Here is a 23796-nt window from a genome sequence, read left to right as displayed (position 1 = left end):
GATTTCTCTACATATGACTTAAATTTATATTCAAATCAGCCAGCTTCTTCTACGGTATTTGTAAAATCCCAAGCTATTAATTCTGGCAATGAAAGGACACTAGATGATATAATAATAAGTAGATCAATAGCAAGACTCTTGCTCAATACAACAAATGGAGTCCTTTACTAGAAATAATTGGTGGCTGTTAATCTGTCTGGATTAATAACAAACAGTAAGATGTTCCCATGCTTGCATTGAATTGCCATGTAGTGCCAAATTGTTAGACTTTATTATGGTCAGCAGTACTAGTTGCAAGGAAAATACAAACATATTTAGAAACATTTAGGTTTTCGGGAATTCTAAAATACACGTTGCAATCACTCTTGGGTTTTAAAGAAATTATTAACAATATTAATAAATAACAATGTATTTATCATGCTTTTCATCTGTGTAATATTATGTGTGGGTTGCAAAACAAAGTGTCCATTGTTTTGTAAACCTTTAAAATGTTTATTAAAACTCTGGCTCCGTTTCAAATTCATCAGATCAGTTGTGATTAATCATCTTTACAGTACTTTATCATAATATGTATGATACAATTTCATTTGAACTTTATTATTCTCTTGAAATTTATAAGATATAAAACAACCAAAATTTTACTTTTTGCAGTAATTGAAAAACATAGCATTTAGATCAGTAAAATTCAATAATAATGATACTGGAGTTTCTTTTTATATTTCCTTAGATTTTCCTCCTGTTTTACAAAGTACAGATGGAAATTGGGTAGCCTTGCAAAATGCCATTTTGCCTTGTCCACGAATGCTTGCCAAACCTAAGAGCCAAGTGTTCAAAGCTTTGGAGGAAGAATCCACTGTTGTTTCTGCTTATGATGAGATGGGCTCAGATAGCGAAGATAATGGTGACTGGAATGTGACTTTGAACAAACTACAGCAGAGACCTCAGGAGCTTTCAAATTATATTGAAGCTCAGCACAATGCTGAATGGAGTTATGACAATGAATTATACCAGTCTATGACTTCTCTATCACCTAAGGGGTTTACCATTGAGACAGAATACTCTGATTCAGAAATATCACCTGTTGATTCTTCAAGGGAGACTATAGTATCTAGCCTCTTAGGAATACATAAAGAAATTTGTAACAATAAATACAGAGAAGAAAAAACAGAGTTGAACGAAGAATTTGATGTTAATTTTAATCCACAGGCTATCAGTTTAAACTGTTCAGATAGTAGTGAAAATGAAGAAACCTATCATTACTTTGAAAAGTCATCAAAAAGATGGGAAGAAAGCAATGTTCTCTGTGAAGATTCATGCAAAAGCAAAAATTACACAAAACCACCTAACAACATGGGTACATATCAGGTAATGAAAGTTTGGTGATTCCAGAGGGGCAAGTGGTAAAATCTTTGCTATATTACATCGACAACAGTAACCTAAGTACAGCCAGTCATGGAAAGCTCTACTAATCATCATTGGTCCATTAACTATATGAATATATGTATGTTGCTAATGACAATTGTGCATTGAATAAATTGATCTAATCTGACACTTTGTCACTGAATAGGACTTGGCACTATGTATTACACAAGCTTCAAGAACAGTGGTTATGCTTATAATTTTTCTGATTCCTTTTCAATTGTTTTTCTGCTAAAATTATTTGTTGTAATTTACATATCCAGATTGCATTACTACATTATGAAACTAACTTTGGGAAAATAATATTTTTCTGGAATGTGATAGCCAAAATCACTTATATAGCTGACTATATAGCAGTAGCACATAGACTTATATACCACTTCACAGTGCTTTACAGCCCTCTCTTAGCAATTTCCAGAGTCAGCATATTGCATCCAACAATCTGGGTCCTCATTTTACTGACCTCAGAAGGATGGAAGGATGGGTCAACCTTGCGCCAGTGAGATTCGAACTGCCAAACTGCCGGTAGCCGGCAGTATATAATACATGACTAGAGCTGTATTTGCACAACTTTTAAAAAATAATCAGCCACGTTTTAGTTTGTCATGTTGCTTCTCGTGTCTCAATTAAATTTCAGTGCAAATATCTATAGGAACTACACTTGCAGACTTTTTTTCTGTTAATCACCAATTGAAGGAGAGGTTTACCATTGCCTTCTCCCATGCATATTAATTATTGCTTTTGCAATTGTCATGAAAATTATCATCCATTTACAGCATCTTCCTGTATAGAATATTTGTAGCTCAGGGTTATAAAAAATGAAAAGGCTTGTATAAATGGATTAATTTTTCCTTGGCAAGATTTGCTTCAATTTTTTGTCTGACTTGATCATTATTTATTCATTTTTATTTATATCTTCCCAATAGAAAAAAAGATTAATTTCCTGTTCAGCTTACTGTATTCTTACATTGCTTCTCAGCAGTGAGAATTGAAAATGTTTCCTGTCCCATTTTTATAATCTGAAAACCATACATGTAACATACATTAATATTAATAACTAAATATCTAGTACAGATAATCTTCTACTCATGATCATTCAAATTTAAGATGGTGTTGAATGAATGGATTTAGCACCACTGCCCAGAATTCCAACTTTTGTAGCACCCCTGCAGTCATGTAATGAAAATTTAGGTGCTTGGCACCATGCTCACTCTTACAACAAATGTTGCATCTCTCCCTCACACTGTGGGCTAGGAACCTCCACCAGCTAGGTCCACTGACACACGAAAACTTGTCATCAGTTGAAGGCCTTGACTAACAAGGCTCATCAGCGCACAAGCCTCCTTCTTCCCCCTTTATTCCCAAGTGGCCTAGTCTACTCCCCCCCAAAAAAAAAAAACTCTTGGAAGGTCTCAACTGGCTTGATCCATTTGTCGATGAAAACGTGCCATTTACCAGAAGGCTTCAACCAGCTAGACCTAGTGGTGTGTGGGCCTCCTACTTTACTACCATCAGTCCTGAAAAGCCTGATTTATCTTTCTCTTCTACCACTATCCCAAGTGGCCTCCCCTCCCACCCACCCCCTGCCTTCACTTTGTCCACTTACCATTCCTTTTCTCTGCAGCTTCTACAGGCATGCCAGTCCAATGTAAGGCTCAGCTAGAAACATAGTGGTTAGAAAAGCAATTGTTCTCAAGGCTGATGAAGGAGATAAGTCAGCCAGAGAAATAATCACATTGTAATAAAAATCCTAATAAAATGTTCGGGTTCTGTCCTGATGACTTAGATATGAAAAATATCATAATGATCATAAAAACTAAATTACAAAATCAAACATAGGGCTGAGATTATTTAATGTTTAGAAAATTGAATGCATGCTATTTGATATTGAAAGTTATTTTTTCCTTATATATTCATTATGTTGCAATTATCAGAATGCTACTTCATTGCTCTCATACATAGTTCTTTATAAGTGTGCCAAAGATTTCACTGTTTTCTTTTTGAGATATCTTGATTTAATTCTTTGCTTTCTGTTTTTAATTATTTAAGGTATTTGATAATTTATCAAAAATTGACATCAGTTGTGCCAATCAACATCAACAAAGTAAAGTACCCTCTATGGAAGAAAGGATGAAGGCAAGTTTATCTGAATTATCAATAAAAATAAAAAATAATAGAGAAGCGTCAGAGGAAGAGACATCAGAATCAAAAACAGCAAATGAAAACCAGAAATCAGGCTTTGCTTCAGAAACCAATAGTAAATGCTTCCAAGAAGAATTTAAAAAGGTAGTTAATACTTTTTGTCTGCATAGTTAGCAAATAACATCTAAGAAACAATCCCTTATCTTATTCCTTGAGGAATTGAAGTGTGGGAACTAGAGGCATGTGAAAGGAAAACTGTTTTCTTTCCCACCTATAAAATCCTTGAACAACCTGTAAGGATCAATCTCTCCCCACTTTCAAAACAAGTAAAACTTTGTATATCAAAAAGGAACCTTTTATTGAAAAGGGGTGAAAGCAAGTCTAAATTCAAAGCAGGCTCTGAGATCCCATAGGACATATAACTAGGAATTATGAAATTAGAAACCCCTTCCAACAGTCCGATGTGGATTCCACCAATCCGCAGGTATGAAGATGTTATTGTACCCGGTGTCTCTGAGAAAGCAGATAAGAAAAGTTTCTCAAGGCTGTCTTCTGGCATTGCAATCTACATGGCCCCTTGCATCCCACCAAGAGGTGAGAATTTTCTGGGCATTTGAGGCACCAGGCAACCCTTATAAATCAGGTAAAAGGTTATGCAAAAGACAAGGCAAGAAATAGGATACATAGAGAGGAAAAAGAACTGAATGTATCAAATCCAATCCCCCCTTTCTTCCACCGAAGAATGGCAGATACACGGTTCTGACATATTGCCTTCCTCAAAAAAATGAGAAATCCACCTGGAAGACATAAAACATGTGTTACATTTACAACTTAGGATGGTTTGTGAGGGTATTTTAGGTGGAATTTCCGTTAACAGTGTGGTCTCTTTTACATGTTTTTTTTTTTTGCTACCCATTCATTTTGGGAGGAGGGTAGGTGTTTCCATGCTACTAAATATTGTGTGGAGCCATGGTGAGTGCATGGGTCAAAGATATCATTAATTTCAAAATGTTGTTCTCCTTCCACCATAATGGGGGTTGGAGGTGTGGGTAAAGTGGGTCTGATCTTTGAAGTGATTTCTGGTTTGAGTAGACTGCAGTGAAATACTAGATAAACCTGTCCAAGTGTCTTAGGAAGTAGGAGTTCTACAGTGACAGGGTTAATGATTCTGATGATGGGAAATGGGCCAATGATTTTTGGTCCCAGTTTCTTAGAAGGTTATAATGATTGTAGGAACTTTGTAGACAAATATACGTTGAACAGTTTGGATTCGCTGCATTTTTTGTCAGCTTGAGCTTTAAAAGCTACTCTAGCCTCTTCTAAGGCTAGTCTGACTGCTGGCCAAGTGGTTTGCAATTATTTATCCACTCCTTAAGGGAAGGAATTTCAGGTTCCTTGGTAGGTAGCTCTGGCATAGGGTTGAATTCTTGTCCTGTGGCTACTTGGAATGGAGTGAAACCAATGTTACTGTGCACAGAGTTATTGTAAGCTACCTCAGCAAAAGGCAAAAGGTCAGTCCAATTGTTCTGTTGGTATTTAATAAAACTTCTTAAATATTGTTCTAACACCCCATTGGCTCTGTCACCACCACCCTCCCCTATTTGTCTGGGGGTGATGCAAAGAGCTCAACCCCTGGGCAGAGTCTAATAAGTTTTTAAAAGCCCACCAAAATTTGGAAGTAAATTGAACACCCCTATCTGTGATAATTCATTGAGGGGCTCCATGTAGGTGATAAATGTGTACTAAAATCATATTTGCTAGTGCCTTGACTGTTGGGATCTTCTGGCAGGGTATAAAATGGTCTTGTTTTGAAAAGAGGTCTGTTACAACCCAAATAACTGTGTTTCTCATGCTTTCAGGCAGTTCCACTATAAAATCCATAGAAATCTCTCTCCAAGGTGCTGAAGGTTCTGCTACAGTTTGTAGATGTCCTGGGTATTTTCCTTGCCATCTTTTTGCAGTGGCATAGGTGGGGCAGCTAGCAACATAGCTCTCAATGTCTTTTTTAAGGGATGGCCACCAGAATTGTCTTTTGATGAGGTGCAGAATTTTTAGAAATCCAAAGTGTCCAGCTATTTTGGAGTCATGGCATCATTTCATGAGGTCCAGTCTTTGGCTGGCAGGGACATAAAGTTTGTTCTCCACCGAGGCTAAACCATCCTTAAATAAGCAATTATTTTTGTGAGCCTGGAACCAGTCATCCTTAAGTTTGGAAGCCGTCATGTTGTCAGCAAGAAGTTCTTTTTTGGCTTACACTCGGGTGATTACTTCGGCAGCTAGCTGGGGTGTTTGGAGCATTGGTTTAACAATTTCAGTCTTTTTGCTTTTATATTGGAATTTTCTGGACAGGGCATCCACTAAGAAGCTCCTCCCTCCTGGGAGATACTTGAAAGTGAAATTAAAACATTTAAAGTATTGTGCCCAATGTACTTGTTTGGGGAAAGTTTCCATGAAGTTTTCAGTGCTTCTAAACTTTTTATGATCAGTCCAGACTTCAAAGGGGATTTTGTTCCCTTCTAAGAAATGTCTCCAGGTGAGGAGTGCCCATCGTATGGCATATTTCTTTTTCTCCCATATGGCCCATCTTTGCTCGGTTTCTGACAATTTCTTGGAAGTGTATGCACCACTCCTACTGCCACATCACTGGCGTCTGCTTGGATAATAAATGGTTGTTCTGGGTCTGGGTGTTTTAGGATTGGTTCAACTGAGAATAGTTGTTTAAGTTTTTTTGAATGCCTCCATCATCTAGGTAAGGGGTTGCCTTCATTTCGGTCCCCCCACTTCTTTTGTTTTTAAGTTTTTAATGGGAAGGATGATATTCGCAAAAGCCGGAATGATTTGACAGTAAAAGTTTGTAAAACCCAAGAAAATTTGTAGTTGTTTGTGGGTTTGGGGCAACTCCCAAACAATGACGGCTTTTACTTTTTGTGGATCCATCTCTATACACTCTTGGGATAGTCTATATCCCAGGTAGTCCATTTTTTCTTGGTGGGACTCACAGTTAGAGTGTTTTGCATAGAGTTTGGCAGCTTGGAGTTTCGTGAGAACTGCTCAGACTAGTTTTATGTGCTCTGTTTTTGTTTTGGTGTAAATTAAAATGTCATCAAAATAAACTAGGATCCCTTTGTAAAATGATCATGGGGCACTTCATTAATTAGTTGCATAAAGATGGCTGGGGCTCCTTGTAATCCAAAAGGGAGTAGTTTAAACTGGTAGCACCCCAACGGGGTGTTAAAAGCAGAGTTCCACTCATCCCCTTTCCTAATTCTGATGCGGTAGTATGCGTCTCATAAATCTAACTTTGAAAATATTTTTCCTTTAGAGAGGTGGGTCAGCATGTCCTTCATAAGGGGGAGTGGGTACATATTTTCCATGCTGATCATGTTTAAATTCCTAAAATCCATGCAAAGGTGTAAGATGCCATCTTTCTTTTCATGGAATAATACTGGGGCAACTATTTACAGTTGGGTGGGTTCAATGAAACCTCTTTTTAGATTTTTGCCAATAAGCACTCTGAGATCTAGTTCTCTGGGGGACATGCAGTACATTTTCGGTTTTGGAAGTTTAGCCCCTGGCAGGATCTCAATAGCACAATTCGTGGTGCGATGAGATGGAAGTTCATCAGATGCCTCTTCGCTCAATACCTCAACCAAATCCAGGTATTCTTTGGGGATGCTAGTGGGCTCAGCAGAGTGGCTGGCCACGGCCATTTCCCTGTTCTCTTTTCCTTCCTCCCTCCCTCTGGGATGTTTGCGAATGTTATATGTTTCTGGAAATGTACGGTTCCTCTCTTCCAATTTATTTTAGGGTTCCATGTGAGCCTTAGGACTAGCGGCCCTTCCATTCCTGGTGCTACAGTGAACATGAGGATGTCGCTATGGTCCCCCAGATTTATTTGTAATGGTTCTGTGGCAAAAATGGCTGTCACCCGCTACAGTCCTGTCTAACTGGCAGAAAGCAATGGGGTTTTGCATTCTCCTTAGATGTATTCCCAACCTTCCTATCAGGGTTGAGTTGATTAAGCATCAGGTGCCCCCTAAGTCTAGTAATGCTGCTACTTCCTCCTCTTTCCCTCAGCTTGGGATAAACAGTCTTGGGGTAGGGTGAGCCGTTCAATTGGGTCGCTTACCAGTGGGTCATCTTCCGGATCACTTTTGGACTAGCTCAGGTCTTCTCGGAATGCCGGAGTTTCTTCCTCTGGGTTTGGAGGGGAACGGAACTCCATAGCCTCTCGGCTTCTCAGTGTGGTTTCTTTTCCTTAGGGGATAGATTCTGCAGGTTTCTCCCCTGACTGGTGATCAGGCTTCCTGGCAGGGGTTTTTGAACAGTACTCAGCTGTGTGGTGCCCCTTCTTCCCACACTTAAAGCAACCTGATGGCCTCGGTACCATGGCAGTTTGAGGTTTGAATGGCTCCTGCTTCCCCTGGAGTGGGGATCTTCTCCAAGCTCTGCCAGTGTGGTACTGGTTTCAGGATATGTCGATCTCTGCCTCCTCCGCCACCAGGTACCATTCATACAGGCAGATAGGGGCCCTGCAGTGTACAGGTCTTTGTTCAGTCCATCTTTGAACCAGCAAACTAGAATATCTTCTGGCCAGTTGACTCAGCCACCAGGTCACGGAATTCCTGAGTTTATTTGGCTACAGGGCAATGACCCGGCTTTACAACTCTAATGGGGTTGCAGGCTTTGCAATTGGTGAGGGGGTCTTCATAGCATTGGCATAGGGCTACCATGAATCAATCAAGGTTTCACAGCTCTGAAGCATCGGCATTGTGGAGGATCACCATCCACCTGGCAGCTGCCCTTTCTAGGGCTAGGGTGACAACTCGTACTCAATCCCCCTGGGTCAGAAAATTCCGCCCATACTCTTGCATAGAGGTGAGGACTTGAGTGAGGAAAAACCCCAATTACTGGGAGTCTCTGTAGAATTTTACCCCCAAGGGGGGTTCTTCCTCTTCAGCTGTGGGTCCCTGGGTTAGCCAGGTGCAGTCACCTGCTCTGGAACAGCAAAAGGTCAGATATCTGGCATGGCTGCTGGTCCACCGGCTTGGTCAGCTGCTTGATCAGTCACAGCTGGATCAGGGGTGACGGCTCAGGCTCCTTCAGCTGCTGGTTCGCTCATTCTCCTTCATTGGTAACCCAGTTCACCTCAGATGTTGATGTTTCCCAAGACTTCCATCACGAATCGATTGATGTACCGCTTCAATCAATCATCTGCCAGCGGTTCCTCTATCAGTTTTTCCTGATCAGAAAGGGCTTCCAGTTCCATTTTCCACCCGGGTTTATGGCTACTGCCAGTGAAGATTACTACCCTGGTTCTTCCATCCCAGCTGTCTGGCTGGGTTTCTCCCAGCACTCGGCTTCCCCTTGCTCGCTGCTTTGTTAGAACATTAATGCAGGGTCCCCTCAATACATAGAGAGGAAAAAGAACTAAATGTATAAAATCCTATCCCCCTCTTCTTCCACCAAAGAATGGCAGATACGCAGATCTGACACAACCAGAACATGGTATACACAATATTTAGCTGTGTTGCTCACAAATTGCAACAGTATAAAATTGCAACAGTATAATGTGAAAATGTTGGGAAACTAAGTAGTGGTTACAGGAAACTATGTGCAGGCCATAGTGTGGCTTCTCCAGTCATCTCTTATCTCTTTTTAATATTCCCACACTTAATGCTGTTGCTGAAGGGATCCTATAACTTTTTAAAATCATTCTTCCAAAATCTCTTTAATTAAGCCAATATTAATAATCCAGTTTCTTTCTTTTTAAAAAAATATTTTTTATTGATTACATATTTTAATATTGGACACAGTGCGACCATTCTGACATTATCTCTACCATACACATTAAGATATAAAATGAATAACATAATCATACATTGCCAATTTTATACAATTATATAATATATACTATCCATTATATTCATTTATACTTACAGCATAAAACATCATACATTGCTAATTTTATGTAATTGTTCTGTCCACTATACTCATTTATATTTACATATACAACATCACATTTAAGTTCTGCAAATCCTAATTATTTTCTGTTCCGACTCCCATCTCTCTGTTCCAACCATCTATTCCAAATCTCATAATATTCTGTCTCTCTTTTAATTTTTAGTTCTAACATCAGCCTATTCATTTCTGCACAAATCAATATTTTCTGTATTATCTCTCTTTCTAAAGGAATGTCTCCATTTTTCCATTTTTGGGCTGTTATAATATGTAGTATTAAATATATCAATCCTTTGCTATATCCCTCTTTTATAATTCCTAATAATAATAGCTCTATTTTGAATTCTAAATTTTGTCCAACCATTTCTTCCAACCACATCTATATCCATCGTCAAAATTCCTTTGCTTTTGTGCATAACCACCCCATGTGGTAATATGTGCCTAGTACTTGATTACATTTCCAACATCTTGGTGAGATATTACTAAACATTTTCGCCAATCATGCTGCAGGAAGATGCCATGTATCAAACTTTTAATATAAATTTTCTATATATGATGTGGCCAATGTTAATTTTCTATTTCTTTCCCATAATTTCTTCCATTTTTCCAATTGTACCCAAAGTTTTTAGCCCATACTACCATTATTTCTTTGACTTGTTCTTCCTCTATTTTGTAATTTAATAGATTACATTAACCTTATCAAATTCTCATCCGTCTCCAATAAAAGTTTATCTAGTATCGTTAATTCTCTATTAACACTCCATTCTTTCACATCCTTCACATAATGTGATTGAATTTGTAGATATCACCACCACTCCAATTCTACCTCTTATTCTTTTAGTTCTCATCTAGTTTTAAATTTCCCTTTTTCGTTTAGTATATTCTTATATAAGAAATTTTTCCCAGATGAGATTTGGATATACCAATGTTTCTAGGGTGGAGAGCCAGAGTGGTATTTCCATATAGTTCTGTTGTTTAACTTTGTTCCATACCACCATTTGAGCATGTCTTATAAAATGCCTTTGGAAATATTGGTGTGCCGTATGTCTGCCATATCACAGAAATGCATGCCAGCCTAGTTGCATATCATGGCCCTCCAACATTAATAACCTCTTATTCCTTAAACTCCACTCTTTCACCCAGGTAAATGTTGCAGCTTGATAGTACAATTCCCAATCAGGCAAACCAAACCTTCCTCTTTCTTTTGACTCTTGCAGTAATTTCAATTTGATTCTTTACTTCTTTCCTTGCCATATAAATTTCAGTATTATTTTGTTCAAATTTCCAAAATATTTTTTCTCTAATTTTGTAGATATGTTTTGAAATAGAAAAAGTATTTTTGGTAAAATATTCATTTTTATTATCACTATTCTACCCATAAAGAAAAGTTGCAAGTTCTTCCATCTCTCCAGGTTTACCTTTATTTGATTTATTAAGTTAATATAATTATCCTCCTTAATTGTTGTACACCTTGCAGTTAAATAAATTCCTAGATATTTCACTTTTTTTTTTAATAAAGTTTTATTTGGGTTTTCACACATACAAAATACAAGTAAAACATCTTTTTTGAAAATAGCATGGTCCCGGGTTGCACTTCTTTATACAGACACAAACCTCAATTTCATGCTTCTTTTTGTATTCTATTCCATATCTTATACTATTTTACATTTTCTATATAGTTTTTCCCCTCTTTTAATTTTCTCAATTTTATTTTGATTATCTCATCTCAATTCAAATCATTATATTTATACTTTTGTCTGTTCTGTTTCAATTTCATATTATCTTTTCTCATTAAACACATTTTCTCCTGTAGTTACTAATTGGAGTATGACACCTTTATATCTTTTAATTACATCCATTCAACTCTTATTTAAACTTCAATATGTTAAGGTTATGACCTTCAATACAATACATAATACATAACTTCCAATCGAATTCTGCTTGGTACATTCTTATAATACACACTATATTCTCTAAAAAAATTGTAAATATGTAATATGTTTATAATATGTAATTATAAACCCTCATTCCATTCCAGTTCAGTTCTATCATTAATAATCATTAAAATTTTAACATCTTTAACACTTCTTTTCAATTAAATATCATACTTCCTTAAAAACACATATAACCTCCATAATTAATTTTTCCCTTATTTCTCTTCACATGTTTTATAAATCATTAAATATACCTTTTATTACATTTATTTATTAACAAGCATTCCACTGAATTGAGATAGCTATTTTATCAGACATTTTAATCATACATTGTTTCATATTTCTAAAATTATTTCTGTTTCTAATATAACCATACTATCTTATGTACCTTTGCAGAATCCCTTTTTCCATTAAATTTTCACCCATTCTCTCTAAATAGGCCCTGTTTCTCTATATTTTGTTTCTGTCCTTCTGTCCTTTTGTTTCTGTGACTTCTTTTCCCTTCTTTCTTCCCTCTCATCTTCTCCCTCTTCTTTGTCACAATCTTCTTGTTCTGCAGGCATTTCTTGTTGTTTCTCATAATTCCAAATCTCCATTTCTAAAAACTGAAATACGAAGCCAAAAGAACCTCTCCTTTCTTGTGCATCTTCTTTATACTTTTTAAGTTCCATTTTCAGTTCTTCTAAAAGTGGAGCCATTTTAAACAGTTTTAAACAACGACCCGATTGATTTTCGTCATTCAAAACAATAACCAAGAATCCAGAAATCATCAAGTAATCCAGATAGTCCCGAGTTATATCTTTTTCAACTTTCTCTTCCTGGGATTTTTGTTGCAATATTTCAGTTAGAATGTATCTTTTGGAAGTCTTGTTGAGATTTTGCTGTAAGTTCTTTTTTAATTCCAGGCAGTCTCCTCCCTTCCAGATCTTTTATTCTTTTTCTCTCCTTTCCTGTTTTCAAAAGCTTTTAATTATCCAGAAATCTTTATTATCCCTTTGACTTTTTATTTTCAGCATTAAATGCCTATTGATGTCAAAGTGGATTTTTTTCCAATTTCTTACTTAAGTCTCTTAGCTGTCAGTATAGGAAAAGGAGAAAAAAAACACCAAATCTTTTCCCTTTTCTCTCTCCTTCGCAGCTTAAAAATCTTCTTAGGGAACAATGTTATTGTTTTTTGATAGTTTCAATTCCAGGGTACCTTATTTGTTGCTTTTGCTGTTTTACCCGGTCAACTAAAACTTTCTCCTCTCACCTTCTTCCTGCACATTCTTTTCTGGTCGAGTTCTTCTTTGTGGTGGCCATTTCTGACCACTGCTGCAACCGCCTTCGGGAAAGGGAGTAATGGCCAGCTGGGGAGGAGAGATGCGGCTCTCCTCAACCCTGCAGGCAGTCTCCCCCCTCTTCACCACCTCTACGGGGTGGCTTAGCCCTGAAACCAGCTGGCTCGGGGTGCTCCAGCAGTGAGCATGGATCAAAGCCTCGCAGAGACGAGGTTTTGGTCTGTCGCTGAAGAAGCTCAAACCGGAAGTCCCGATACTTCACTTTCTTCACTACCTGGATATTTATTCCCTTGACCAACTCTTCTTTCTGTTTATTTGTCATGTTCTTAACTATCATTTTAATTTTTTCTTTATTTATTTTTAATCCAGCCATTTCTCTGTATTCCTCCAATGTTTCCATAAGCCTCAAACCTGATTGCAATGGTTCCTCTAGGATAAAAACTAGGTTATCTGCAAAAGTTTTCAGTTTGTAAACTTCTTTCTTAATTTCCAGTCCTTTAATTTGCATATCCTTCCAAATCATTCTCATTAATACTTCCAGTGTTAATATAAACAATAATGGGGATAGCGGGAACCCTTGTCTTCTACCCTTCTGGATTTTAAAATTGTGTGTCTCCTTGCCGTTCACTATTATTCTAGTCTCCTACTTATTTATATTTATAAATTTATTGCTGAAATTCATATATCTTAATTGTCATAGAATAAATTTCCATTTAACATTGTCAAACGCCTTTTGAGTGTCTAGAAATAGCAATGCCACTTGTTTCTCACTATGTAATTCATAATATTCTAATGTATCTAATATTGTTCTCATGTTGTTTCTTATTTGTCTTTTGGGCAAAAAACTATTTTGATCAACATGTATAAACTCATTTAAAAACCTTTTCAATCATTCAGCTATTATTAATGGAAATATTTTATAGTCTGTATTCAACAGAGATATAGGCCTGTAGTTTTTATCAGCATAATATTAGCTTCCACCCATGATAGTGGTATATTTGCTTCTCTTATAACAAGTTTTGTCCATGGTGATTTCAGCTGCAATGTCCCCTGCATGTAGGGGTGCTTCAGGCAGGTCCTGGATCACCAGAATGTGACAAGCTGGGGCCAGATCCAGCTCAGTCTGTGGTAGAGGTAATCGGTTAAGAGCATTGGCTTGGCCCATTTCTTTACCCAGCTTGTGGACTAATTAGTATGAGAATGCAGCCATGAATATGGACCATCATAGCATTTGTGGTGACAGAACCTATAGTGTCTCTTTGTCAGCTATGAAGAGACCAAGCAGAGGTTTGTGGTCTGTAAAGATGGTGAAGATTCATCCATATAAGAAGATGTGGAAGTTCTTAATGCCAGCCACTATGGCGAGGGCTTCCTTGTCTATCTGGGCATAGTTCCTTTCAGCTGATGATAACGTTCTAGAATAGTATGCAACGGGGGCCTCTCTATTATCTGGCATCCTGTGGCTTAATACTGCACCAATGCTGTATGGCAAAGCGTCACAGACTAGTGTTACTATGATTTTACTGCCTTGAACAGTTTGCCTTGAGTGCTCGACCAGACACTGTCCAGTAGGCAGTGTAACAGTTCTGCCAGGGTAGTCTTATGTAGTAAAAAGGTGGGGTAAAAATTGAGCAAGCCCAAGAATGCTTGAAGCTCCCCTTTGGATTTTGGTTTGGGGGCTTGATGAATTGCCTTTAGCTTTGCTTCAGATGGGTGATTCTGCCTGTGTTGATGTGGAAACCCAGGAATTCTGTGGATTCCACACCGATCTGGCACTTTTCCTTCTTGAGTTTTAGGCCTGCCTCACGGAAACGTTGGAGTACTGCATGGAGATGTTCCGCCAGGACTGCTGCTGATTCCCCCGTGATCAGGACGTCATCAAAGTATGAACAGACACCAGGAATGTTCTTCAGTGTTTGTTCCATAATACTTTGGATCAACGCTAGTGCTACGCTTGCCCCAAACTGCAAGCGGCACATTCAGAATGCACCTCTGTGTGTGACTGTTGTCCGTGCCTCTGCAGTAGTGTCATCCACTGGCAGCTGCTTGTAGGCCTGGGCGAAGTCTAACTTAATGAAGATTCAGCCTCCCTGGAGCAAGGTGAGGATGTGACTGCCACTGGTACATGGTGAGCATGCTGCTTGTTTATGGTGCACTTGTAATCTGCACTAAGCTCAACTGGGGTCACTATGGGAGTCTCCCAAGGGCTACAGTCCACAGGTTGGAGCACTCCCTGCTGTACCAGCTTGTCTAGTTCTGCATCAATTTTAGGCTTCAATGCAAAGGGAACCCTGTGCGGTTTTAATCAGATTGGAGTTACTGCTGGATTGAGGTTGAGTGAAATGGGTGCCCCTTTGTATTGTCCCAGCTCAGTGCTAAATATGTAACCATATTGTTGCCATACTGCTTCTAGATTGGCTATTTGGGTTCGATGAATGCCCTTTACCCTGATGCCCAGGGTCTTGAACCAGTCCAGTCCTATGAGGCTGGTGCACGGCCTCTCTATGACCACTACACTGAGGGGACCCTCAAACGCTCCAAATTGTACCCTAATAGTAGCTTTGCCCCTTACAAAAACATGGCGACTCTGGAAGTCCGTTAGCACTAAACTCGATGATTTGAGTAGGACTCACCATCAGCTATCCTTGCAAATGTGGTTGAAAGTCGTGGATGATATAATGGATAGGGCTGATCCAGTATCTAGCTCCATGAAGCATGGGACCCCTTGAAGTTTTAGTTGGAGTTTTATCTTTTCTTTGATGGGCCATTGAGCCCCTGATGCTATGCCTTCAACTCTGTTCTGTCCTGGGAGCCTTTTCCACTTGTGCTGCTGTGTTGCAGGTTTTGTTTTCCACCGATGACCTCTGAAAACTCTGGCAATGTGCCCTTGCTTTCCACAGGCACGGCATACAGCAGTGCAGAATCTGCACTCTGCTCTTTCAAGTTGTCCCCTGCAAGCTTGCGCAGCTCTGTTTCTACTATGCAAAATTCTAACTGGAGAGCATGATTGATGACTCTTGGCTATGGATGTGTCCCATTGGAGAATATGAATTATGATACACCCGGGGGGGGGAGGAAAAATCAGGGTCAAAGGTGACAATGAATTATGTGTCTCAGAGTTGGCTACACCCAGGCAGTGCCGGCATGTTAACTTCCAATAAATCCTTTTTAAGTTTTGGAAGTTTGGCTCGGGACTCATGATTTAAATGGGGGTAACTGCCAGAATCCTGACAGCTAGCCGACTCTCCATAATTCATCATCATTACCAGGACACCTGACGCCCGCACTTTTCAATCGCTTCCCAACATCTGGAATGTGTGGAGAGGAAGTCAGGTTGATATGGCAGAAGGGAGATTATCAGAGGAGAGCTTGCTCCAAGCAACCCAAATGCAAACAGAAGCTGATGATATAATTACAGCTGAAGCAGAGAAACCTGATCCAGTGAAGGAAAGAAAAACAGATGAGTACTGGTGGAAAACAAAACTCCCCAAAGCTTCCCCTATCCCAAAAGGGAGGGAAAGCCCCTGACCGAGCTGGGAAGAGTGGAATAGATGTGGGACTGGGAACAAGCCAGAGCCCCAAATCTCCTAATGGGATCCCTGGGCAGATCCATAGAGCAGCTGAGAGAGGAATTTGACAGGGCTACCATTAGTGATGATGGCCCATCATGCCACCCAAAACAGAGAGGAGTTTCCACAGAGCCTTCTGAAGTGAGGAAAAGCAGGCAAGATCACAGCCCCCCTTCTCTACCCAGCAGAAGAAAAGAGCCCACAGTGGCAACCAGTGCCTCCCCCATGCAGGAGGTATCCCCTTCCTCCTCCTGTGCGAACTAGAGCCGGGGAGAAAGCCACCTCAAACACAGGTTTCCAGAGAGCAACAGGAAGAGGGCAGAGCAGAGTTGTACGAACTGCCCCAGTTCAGGGGGAAATTTGATGGGGACCCAGACCAGCTAGCTCTATTCCTTGACTCAGCTGAGATCCACCTAGAATGCTATGGACACCTCTATCCCTCCCCTAGAGCCATGGTGAATGCCATTGCTGAGGTATTGGGGGGGAGAAGCAAGAGGATGGCTAGCAACCCTCCACAAGAGAAGCCCCCCTCCCCCAGCTGCATGATGCAGATGACTTCCTACAACTGCTAGAGGCCAGATTTGAGGAGGCAGAGGATGAGCTGTATGCAGAAGTTGAGCTCAGCAACCCCTAAAGCAGGGAGGGCATCAAGAAACACATCCATGAATTCAGGAGAATCAGTGGGAAGCTACCCCTTTTGCCTTAGCAGATGCTGGTTCATTTTTTCAGAACAAGCCTGGACAAACAAATTAACAAAGTAACCACCTATCGGGACATCCCAAACTGATTCTCTGAGTGGTTCCAAGTAGCCATAAAACTCGATGGGGCAGTACACGCTAGTGACATGAGGAAGCCGCCAGGAACCAGAAACAGAGGGCAACCAGACTGGGGGCCACCAAGCCAACGAAACAACACAGCACCACAATCTGCCTCAAAACCAACCCTCTCATGAAGCCCAATTAAATGCTACCAATGTGGAGGGGTAGCGCACATGGCAGGGGCATGCAGAACCCCAGATTCGAAACCAAGGCTGAAACCACCACCCAGGGCACGACCTGAACAAGGCCCCAGACATGCCACCAATGCATCCCAGAAGGCCCTTAAGGCTGCAGAGGTCCCTCTCCATCCAGCTGAAGGGGGAGGAACCCCGGACAATGATGACCAGTCACTGGATTCTTATCTTATTCTTATTGCCCTCATCTTCAGTGAGGACGAGGGTGAAAACAACCCAATGGTAAGTGGACCAATTCCCCCTTTTATCTTCCCAATATGGCTTACGGCCCCAAAAACAGGAAATAAGGGGATTTTCCAAGCTCTAATAGATTCAGGCTGCACCAGGTGCCTGATCAACCTAACCACAGTCCTAAAATTGGGGATCAGAGTGAAAAAGCTAGCTCACCCAATCTGGTTTGAACAACTGGGAAGAGCCTATGCCACTCACTTAACTGAACCTGTGAGATTAGAGCTAGCGGCTCATTGGAAACAATTTGATTTCTGGTGGCTTCCAAAATTACGGATGCAGTCATACTGGGACTTTCTTGGCTTAGACAAGTGGGGCCCGACCATTTGGTGGCAGGGGGACAGCCGCAGACTGAGGATAGCAAAGGGACATCAACCCCTTCCTCACCATTGAATAAAAGCACCACCCATGCAGGGGACCCCCTCAGAGAGTTCACCAAAACAACTGGCAGCCACCTCTTGACAGAACCCCAGAGGCCAGACTGATTCCAAGAGAATATCAGGGCCTCGCTGAAGTGTTCAGCAAGACTGAGTGTGACATCCTACTCCCCCCCCATCATGATACAGACTGCGCCATTGAAATCATTCCCAAGGCAAAACTACCAAACCCCAAAATGTATGCCATGATGCCCTGGGAAATGCAAGAAATGTGCAAATATACAGACAAAAACCTAGCAAGGGGATTCATCGAGCCAGCCAAGCCACAGGTCACAGCCCCAGTCCTGTTCAAAGAAAAAAAAGATGGGACTATGAAATTATGCATTGACTTTAGAGTGATCAACAGACTGTGTGTACACAATCTATACCCCCTCCCACTCATGAAGGACATGCTATCCCACCTGGCCAAAGGGAAGGTCTTTACCAAATTAGACTTCAGAGAAGCATACTATTGAGACCTCATCAGGGAGGGAGATGAATGGAAAACAGCGTTCAACTGCCCCCTAGGGAGCTTCCAATTCAAAGTCATGCCTTTCGGACTACAGGGAGCCCTGGTGGTGTTCATGCAATTAATAAATGAGGTGCTATACGAACATCTTTATAAGGAGGTCCTTGTCTACTTGAACGACATTCTCATCTACACTGAGATGATGGACAACCATGTACCCCTAGTGCGCCAAATACTGGAAAAATGTCTAGCAGCAAACCTGTATGTCAAGCTGTCAAAATGCTAATTTCACCATGTGCAATTGGACTACCTGGGCTAGAGATGGACCCCACCAAAGTACAAGCCATTCTGGGCTGGCAATCTCCTTGCACCCACAGAAAGCTACAAAGCAGTTTGCAAACTTCTACTGACAATTCATCCCCTCCTTCGTGAGGATTGTCAAACCCATGATGGACCTCCTAAATACAGGGAGTACAGAAACGAAAGCCTGCCTGGGATAACCCCTACAGTGGGACCTAACCTGCCAAAAAGCATTTCAAACACTGAAAGAATGTTCGCAAAAGAACTTGTGCTGAAGCACCCTGACCCTAAACAACCCTTCATCATTTTAGCAGAAGCCAGCGACATGGCAGTGGGAGCAGTGTTACTCCAAAGAAATGACCCAGGAAACCTACAGCCCTGTGCCTACACCTCTTGCAAGCTCATGGACATAGATAGGCAATGAGCTGCATGGGAAAAAGATGCTATTGCGATAAGATGGGCACTGCAAACCTGGCGCCACCTGCTGGAAGGGGGATAGAGACCATTTGAAGTTTGGACTGACCATAAAAAAACTGGAAAGCCTTCATGCTATGCCGTGAAAACTATCACCCAAACAAGACCGCTGGGCCCAATACTTCCACCAATTTGACTTTGTGCTAAAACACAAAGGGGGGAAAGAACTTTCTGGCTGATGCTCTCTCTCACATGCCCCAGTATAAATGTGAAAGGGAGGAAATCATAAATGCCATCATCCTCCCACCCAAATAGCTGCCCAAGTAACCACTGGATAACAACTCCGCGATCGACAAGACCAACCACAGACAACTTAACACAAAATTAAAAACCAAACTGCTAGCAGACCATTGGTCCCAGGACAATCAACGCATCTTAACAAAAAGAGATGACCTGATGTGGAAAGGGACAAAACTCTATGTCCCAGAATCCCTACACACTAGTCCTTCAGAGGAGCCACGACACCAAATCAGCAGGCCACTTTGGGTTCTTAAAGACTTTACACTTAGCTCAGAGGCAATTCTGGTGGCCTGGAATAAAGAAAGACATGGATAGTTAGGTGAAGAGTTGCATCATCTGCGTTGCGATGAAAAAATGACCAGGAAAACCTCCCGGACTGCTACAGGCAGCAGTGGAACCAACAAGGCCATGGGAGGAGATCACAATGTATTTCATAGTGGAGTTGCTGAAAAGTGGAGGAAACACGGTGATCTGGACTGTAATAGATTTATTTTCCAAACAGGCACATTTCATACCTTGCTACCCTCAGCCCACCAGTTAGCCAAGTGTTTTTGAAACACCTCTACTGCCTGCATGGAGTACCATGGAGAATTATCTCAGACAGAGGAGTCCAGTTCATGGCCAAATTTTGGAGGGAATTCCTGCAGACTATTGTGTCATCCCAGGCCTTAGCTCGGCTTTTCATCCAAGCACTAATGGGGGTGGCAGAAAGATTGAATGCCATGTTAGAGCAGTACCTGTAGTGCTACGTGATCAGCAATCCAATTGGGCAGACCTCCTGCCTTTTGCGGAGGTCACGTACAATAATGCTGTTCACAGTAGCACAGGACTAACCCCCTTCAAAGTAGTGAGCAGTATGGACTTCGTCCTAATGCCTGAGTTTCCAAGGGATTCCCCCCTCCTCAGTCAGCCTGACTGATTGGATATCAACACTGAAAGCAACTTGGGAGAGTTTCCAAAAATAGCTGGCAAAAGCAGCACAGAGCTATAAGAGACAGGCAGACAAACACCGAGCCCCGCAATGGCCATTCCAGGTGTGGGAGAAAGTCGGAGGGGTTTGAAGCGGGTAGTGATGCAGCTGCGGTACGGCTTCTGGTCCGTGGTCATGTCTCATCTTCTGTGTGGGTGTGAGTCTGCTTTCTACGTGGAAGTGTGGTGGTAGCATCTTGTGTGGCCCTCATGGGTGTGGGTCTGGTGTCATTCTTCATGTTAGGTACTCGTTTGTTAATGAGGGCGGGTTTCCAAATGGCTGGTAGGCGGGAGGTATCATCTCGTTTATTCATGCTGTGTGGGCATTTTTCTATCTCTATGGCTTCTCTGATTATTCTATTGTTGAAGTGTTCAGTTTTGGTGATAGTTCTGGTATTTTTAAAGTCAATCTCATGTCCTGTGGCTTTGAGGTGTTGGACCAGTAGAAAGCAGACTCACACCCACACAGAAGATGAGACACGACCACGGACCAGAAGCCATACCGCAGCTGCATCACTACCCGCTTCAAATCCCGACAACCCATACATGAAGCGAACTGACGCCCACCATGAAGATGTGGCACGACCATGAACGTGAAGCCAAACAACAGGATCACAGCTCAACAGCTCAAATCCCCCGGCAACTAAGTCTAACCTGAGCACAACCAAGCCCCCACCTGAACAGAACACACCCCCAGCCAATCAGAACACAGCCAAGCCCCCACCCAATCAAGTCACACCCCCACTAGCAGTTAAAAGGAAGAAGCAGCTGCAAGCTCACATTGCTCCGAGAAGCACAAAGCCAAAGACACAAGCCTGAAGATGATGAATGAGACTTCATCAAAACGTCGCCTACATACTTCCAATTTTACGTGGGAGAAAACCCGAATAACCAAAGATACACACACACACACACACACACACACACACACACACATATGTATATTGCTTTAGATTTTTTCAGTATACACTTTTGAATTTAATACTTAGAAATTATTCAGCTTTCTTCTTTCTTCCTTCTTCTTTTTCCTTTCTTCTGCACACCGTCATATTACTTTCCTCATTTCCTGTTTCCTCAGTCATCTTTAACTACTTAGTCACTTTCACTCTCAAATTGCACAGTCACAGCTTTCTATCAAAATAGTTCCACTCTCCGTTCAACTACAGTTCTCCATTAAAGTTCCAATTGTTCTCTCTAATGTCTCTTTTCTGCTCTACTAGTAATCAGTCCAAATCGTAGAAATTTTAAGTTTTTATTCACAATCTCGATCTTTTCTTCTGCGGTGCTCTCTCTCAGCTATCAAACTGTTCTGTTTCCTCCTCTCCCTTTCGCTCCTCTATCCCCCGCCAATTAGCTGCGGTATTCACTCTCTCCGGAGACTCCCTCTGTCAAAGTCTTTCAAAGGGCTCTCTTCTCTCACCTCTCAAAAACTGTCCCAGTCTGCCATTCTTCTTCTGATGTCTTGCGTTGTTCCACTTTCCTGCTTCCCGATCACAGCTGGCTGTCATAGCTTTGGACCCCCCATAGATGCCGGGTTTCTTTTGCACCAGATTCAAAGGGCTTCCCCTCATTACAGTGGGAGGTTGCTTTCCTCCACTCTGCTCCTAGGCTTCCCTTTCTAATTTGTGTGTCTCTCCAAGCTTCACGATGCCTCTGAGAGCTTCCAAGCATGAAAATTTGGATACAGGATTGCAGAGATTGCTCTCCTGCTCCACTCCGCTATGACCTCACCACCAGAAGTCTGATACATCTGGTATTCCATAGTAGCTTCTTAAAACCCATGGTCGGATTGAGCCTGAGGCCCCTACCTCATGAGCCCCCAGACCCCGTGGTCATAGGAGGCCAAACCCATTATGAGGTGCAGCGAATCCTCGATTCGAGACAACTCCAATATTTAATTATGTGGAAGGGCTACCCTTATCAGAGGCATCTTGGGTAAAGAGTAGGAACGTCCATGCCGATCGACTTGTGACAAGGTTCCATGCAGTAAACCCAACCAAACAATAAATTTGTTTTCTTTTTGTATTGTACAAGTCACCTTCAAGAACTGAGGGGAGCCAAATGTCAAATCATAAAATATTTCTATGGTCTTTTTAGAGTTGCCAACAGAAGGGGGGGAGCAGTGCAGTAGCTTGCAAGATTGGAGAATATTGGAGATTATGAATTATGATACACCCAGGGGGTGGAGGGAAAACCAGGGTCAAGGGTGACAATGAATTATGTGTCTTAGAATCAGCTACACCCCAGCAGTGCTGGCATGTTAACTCCCAGTAAATCCTTTTTAAGTTTTGGAAGTTTGGCTCAAGACTCATGATTTTAATGGGGTAACTGCCGAATCCTGACACATAACAGGGTTGCTGCCTTCAGGCCATCATCCATGATCTGGTTAGCCCAAGGATAATGTTCTACTCAGGAGACATATGAGCTCTACTGTTCCAAGTGAGTAATGTCAAACTCGTTGAGTCTTTCCGGTTTAACCATTTTGAGAGGACTCCTATAGTGCTGGTTAATGCCTGTCCTACTGCAGGTGGAGCTGGGCTGCACTTAGGAGTCCTGGGGACGTCTGTGCATCCGTGCCTCTAGTGTGTCTTACTGGCAGGCAGGGTGGGAAGAATGGTCCCACCAGGGCTTTTTTATCCAATCTGACACCTAGTGATTTCAGTGTGCCTCCAGTGTGGCTTACTGGCAGGTCGGGGTGAGGACTAGTCCTGCCGGGGCTTCGTTACCCAGCCTATCAACCAGTGACTTCAGTCTCTTGGTTAGCAGCAGCTCTCTCCCCTGCAGCATCTCATCTTTGTCACCACTATTGCGTAGTGGGCTTCAATAGGCAAGAACCAGACCAGCATAGCTGCAATAGCATTTATTGAATAAAAACAAAGACACTACGTTATCTATTTTATTTATTTATTTTTATTTATTTATTTTTGTCAATTGCATACAAGATAATAAGTATAAGTAAAAACATAGTTATGAATACATGGATACATATAAGAAAAATAAAAAAATTAAAGAAATAATAGGACAGGGACAGTAGGCACATTGGTGCGCTTATGCACGCCCCCTACAGACCTCTTGGGAAAGGGGTGAGGTCAATAGTAGATAGTCTAGGGTTAAAGTTTTGGGGGGGTTGGGAAGAAACCACAGAGTCAGGTAGAGTATTCCAGACATTGACCACTCTGTTGCTGAAGTTGTATTTCCTGCAATCAAGTTTGGTGCGATTAACCTTGAGTTTGTATCTATTGTTTGCTCTAGTGTTGTTATGGTTGAAGCTGAAGTATTCATTGACAGGTAGGACATTGCAATGTATGATTTTATATACTATACTTAGATCGGACCGAAGGCGACGTAGTTCTAGGTTTTCTAGGTCTAGAATTTCGAGTCTC

The 23796-nt window shown here is 41.4% G+C and overlaps 1 protein-coding gene across 5 annotated transcripts in view; it reads left to right on the top strand.

Annotated features, from left to right (window-relative positions):
• Positions 1 to 23796, top strand: part of MYRIP (myosin VIIA and Rab interacting protein) — a 199272-nt gene that overhangs the window by 148641 nt on the left and 26835 nt on the right. For all 5 annotated transcript variants that reach the window (XM_087947207.1, XM_087947208.1, XM_087947205.1 and 2 more), the window contains exons 10-11: positions 728 to 1365; positions 3469 to 3705. In XM_087947207.1, the coding sequence (XP_087803333.1) occupies positions 728 to 1365; positions 3469 to 3705 (875 nt within the window). The remainder of the gene's footprint in view (positions 1 to 727; positions 1366 to 3468; positions 3706 to 23796) is intronic.

This window comes from Notechis scutatus, chromosome Z (genome assembly GCF_049901735.1).
Source record: "Notechis scutatus isolate UNSWTSFEM ecotype Mainland chromosome Z, rNotScu1.2, whole genome shotgun sequence".
Lineage (NCBI taxonomy): Eukaryota > Metazoa > Chordata > Lepidosauria > Squamata > Elapidae > Notechis > Notechis scutatus.
This window is presented reverse-complemented; position numbering and strand designations above follow the sequence as displayed.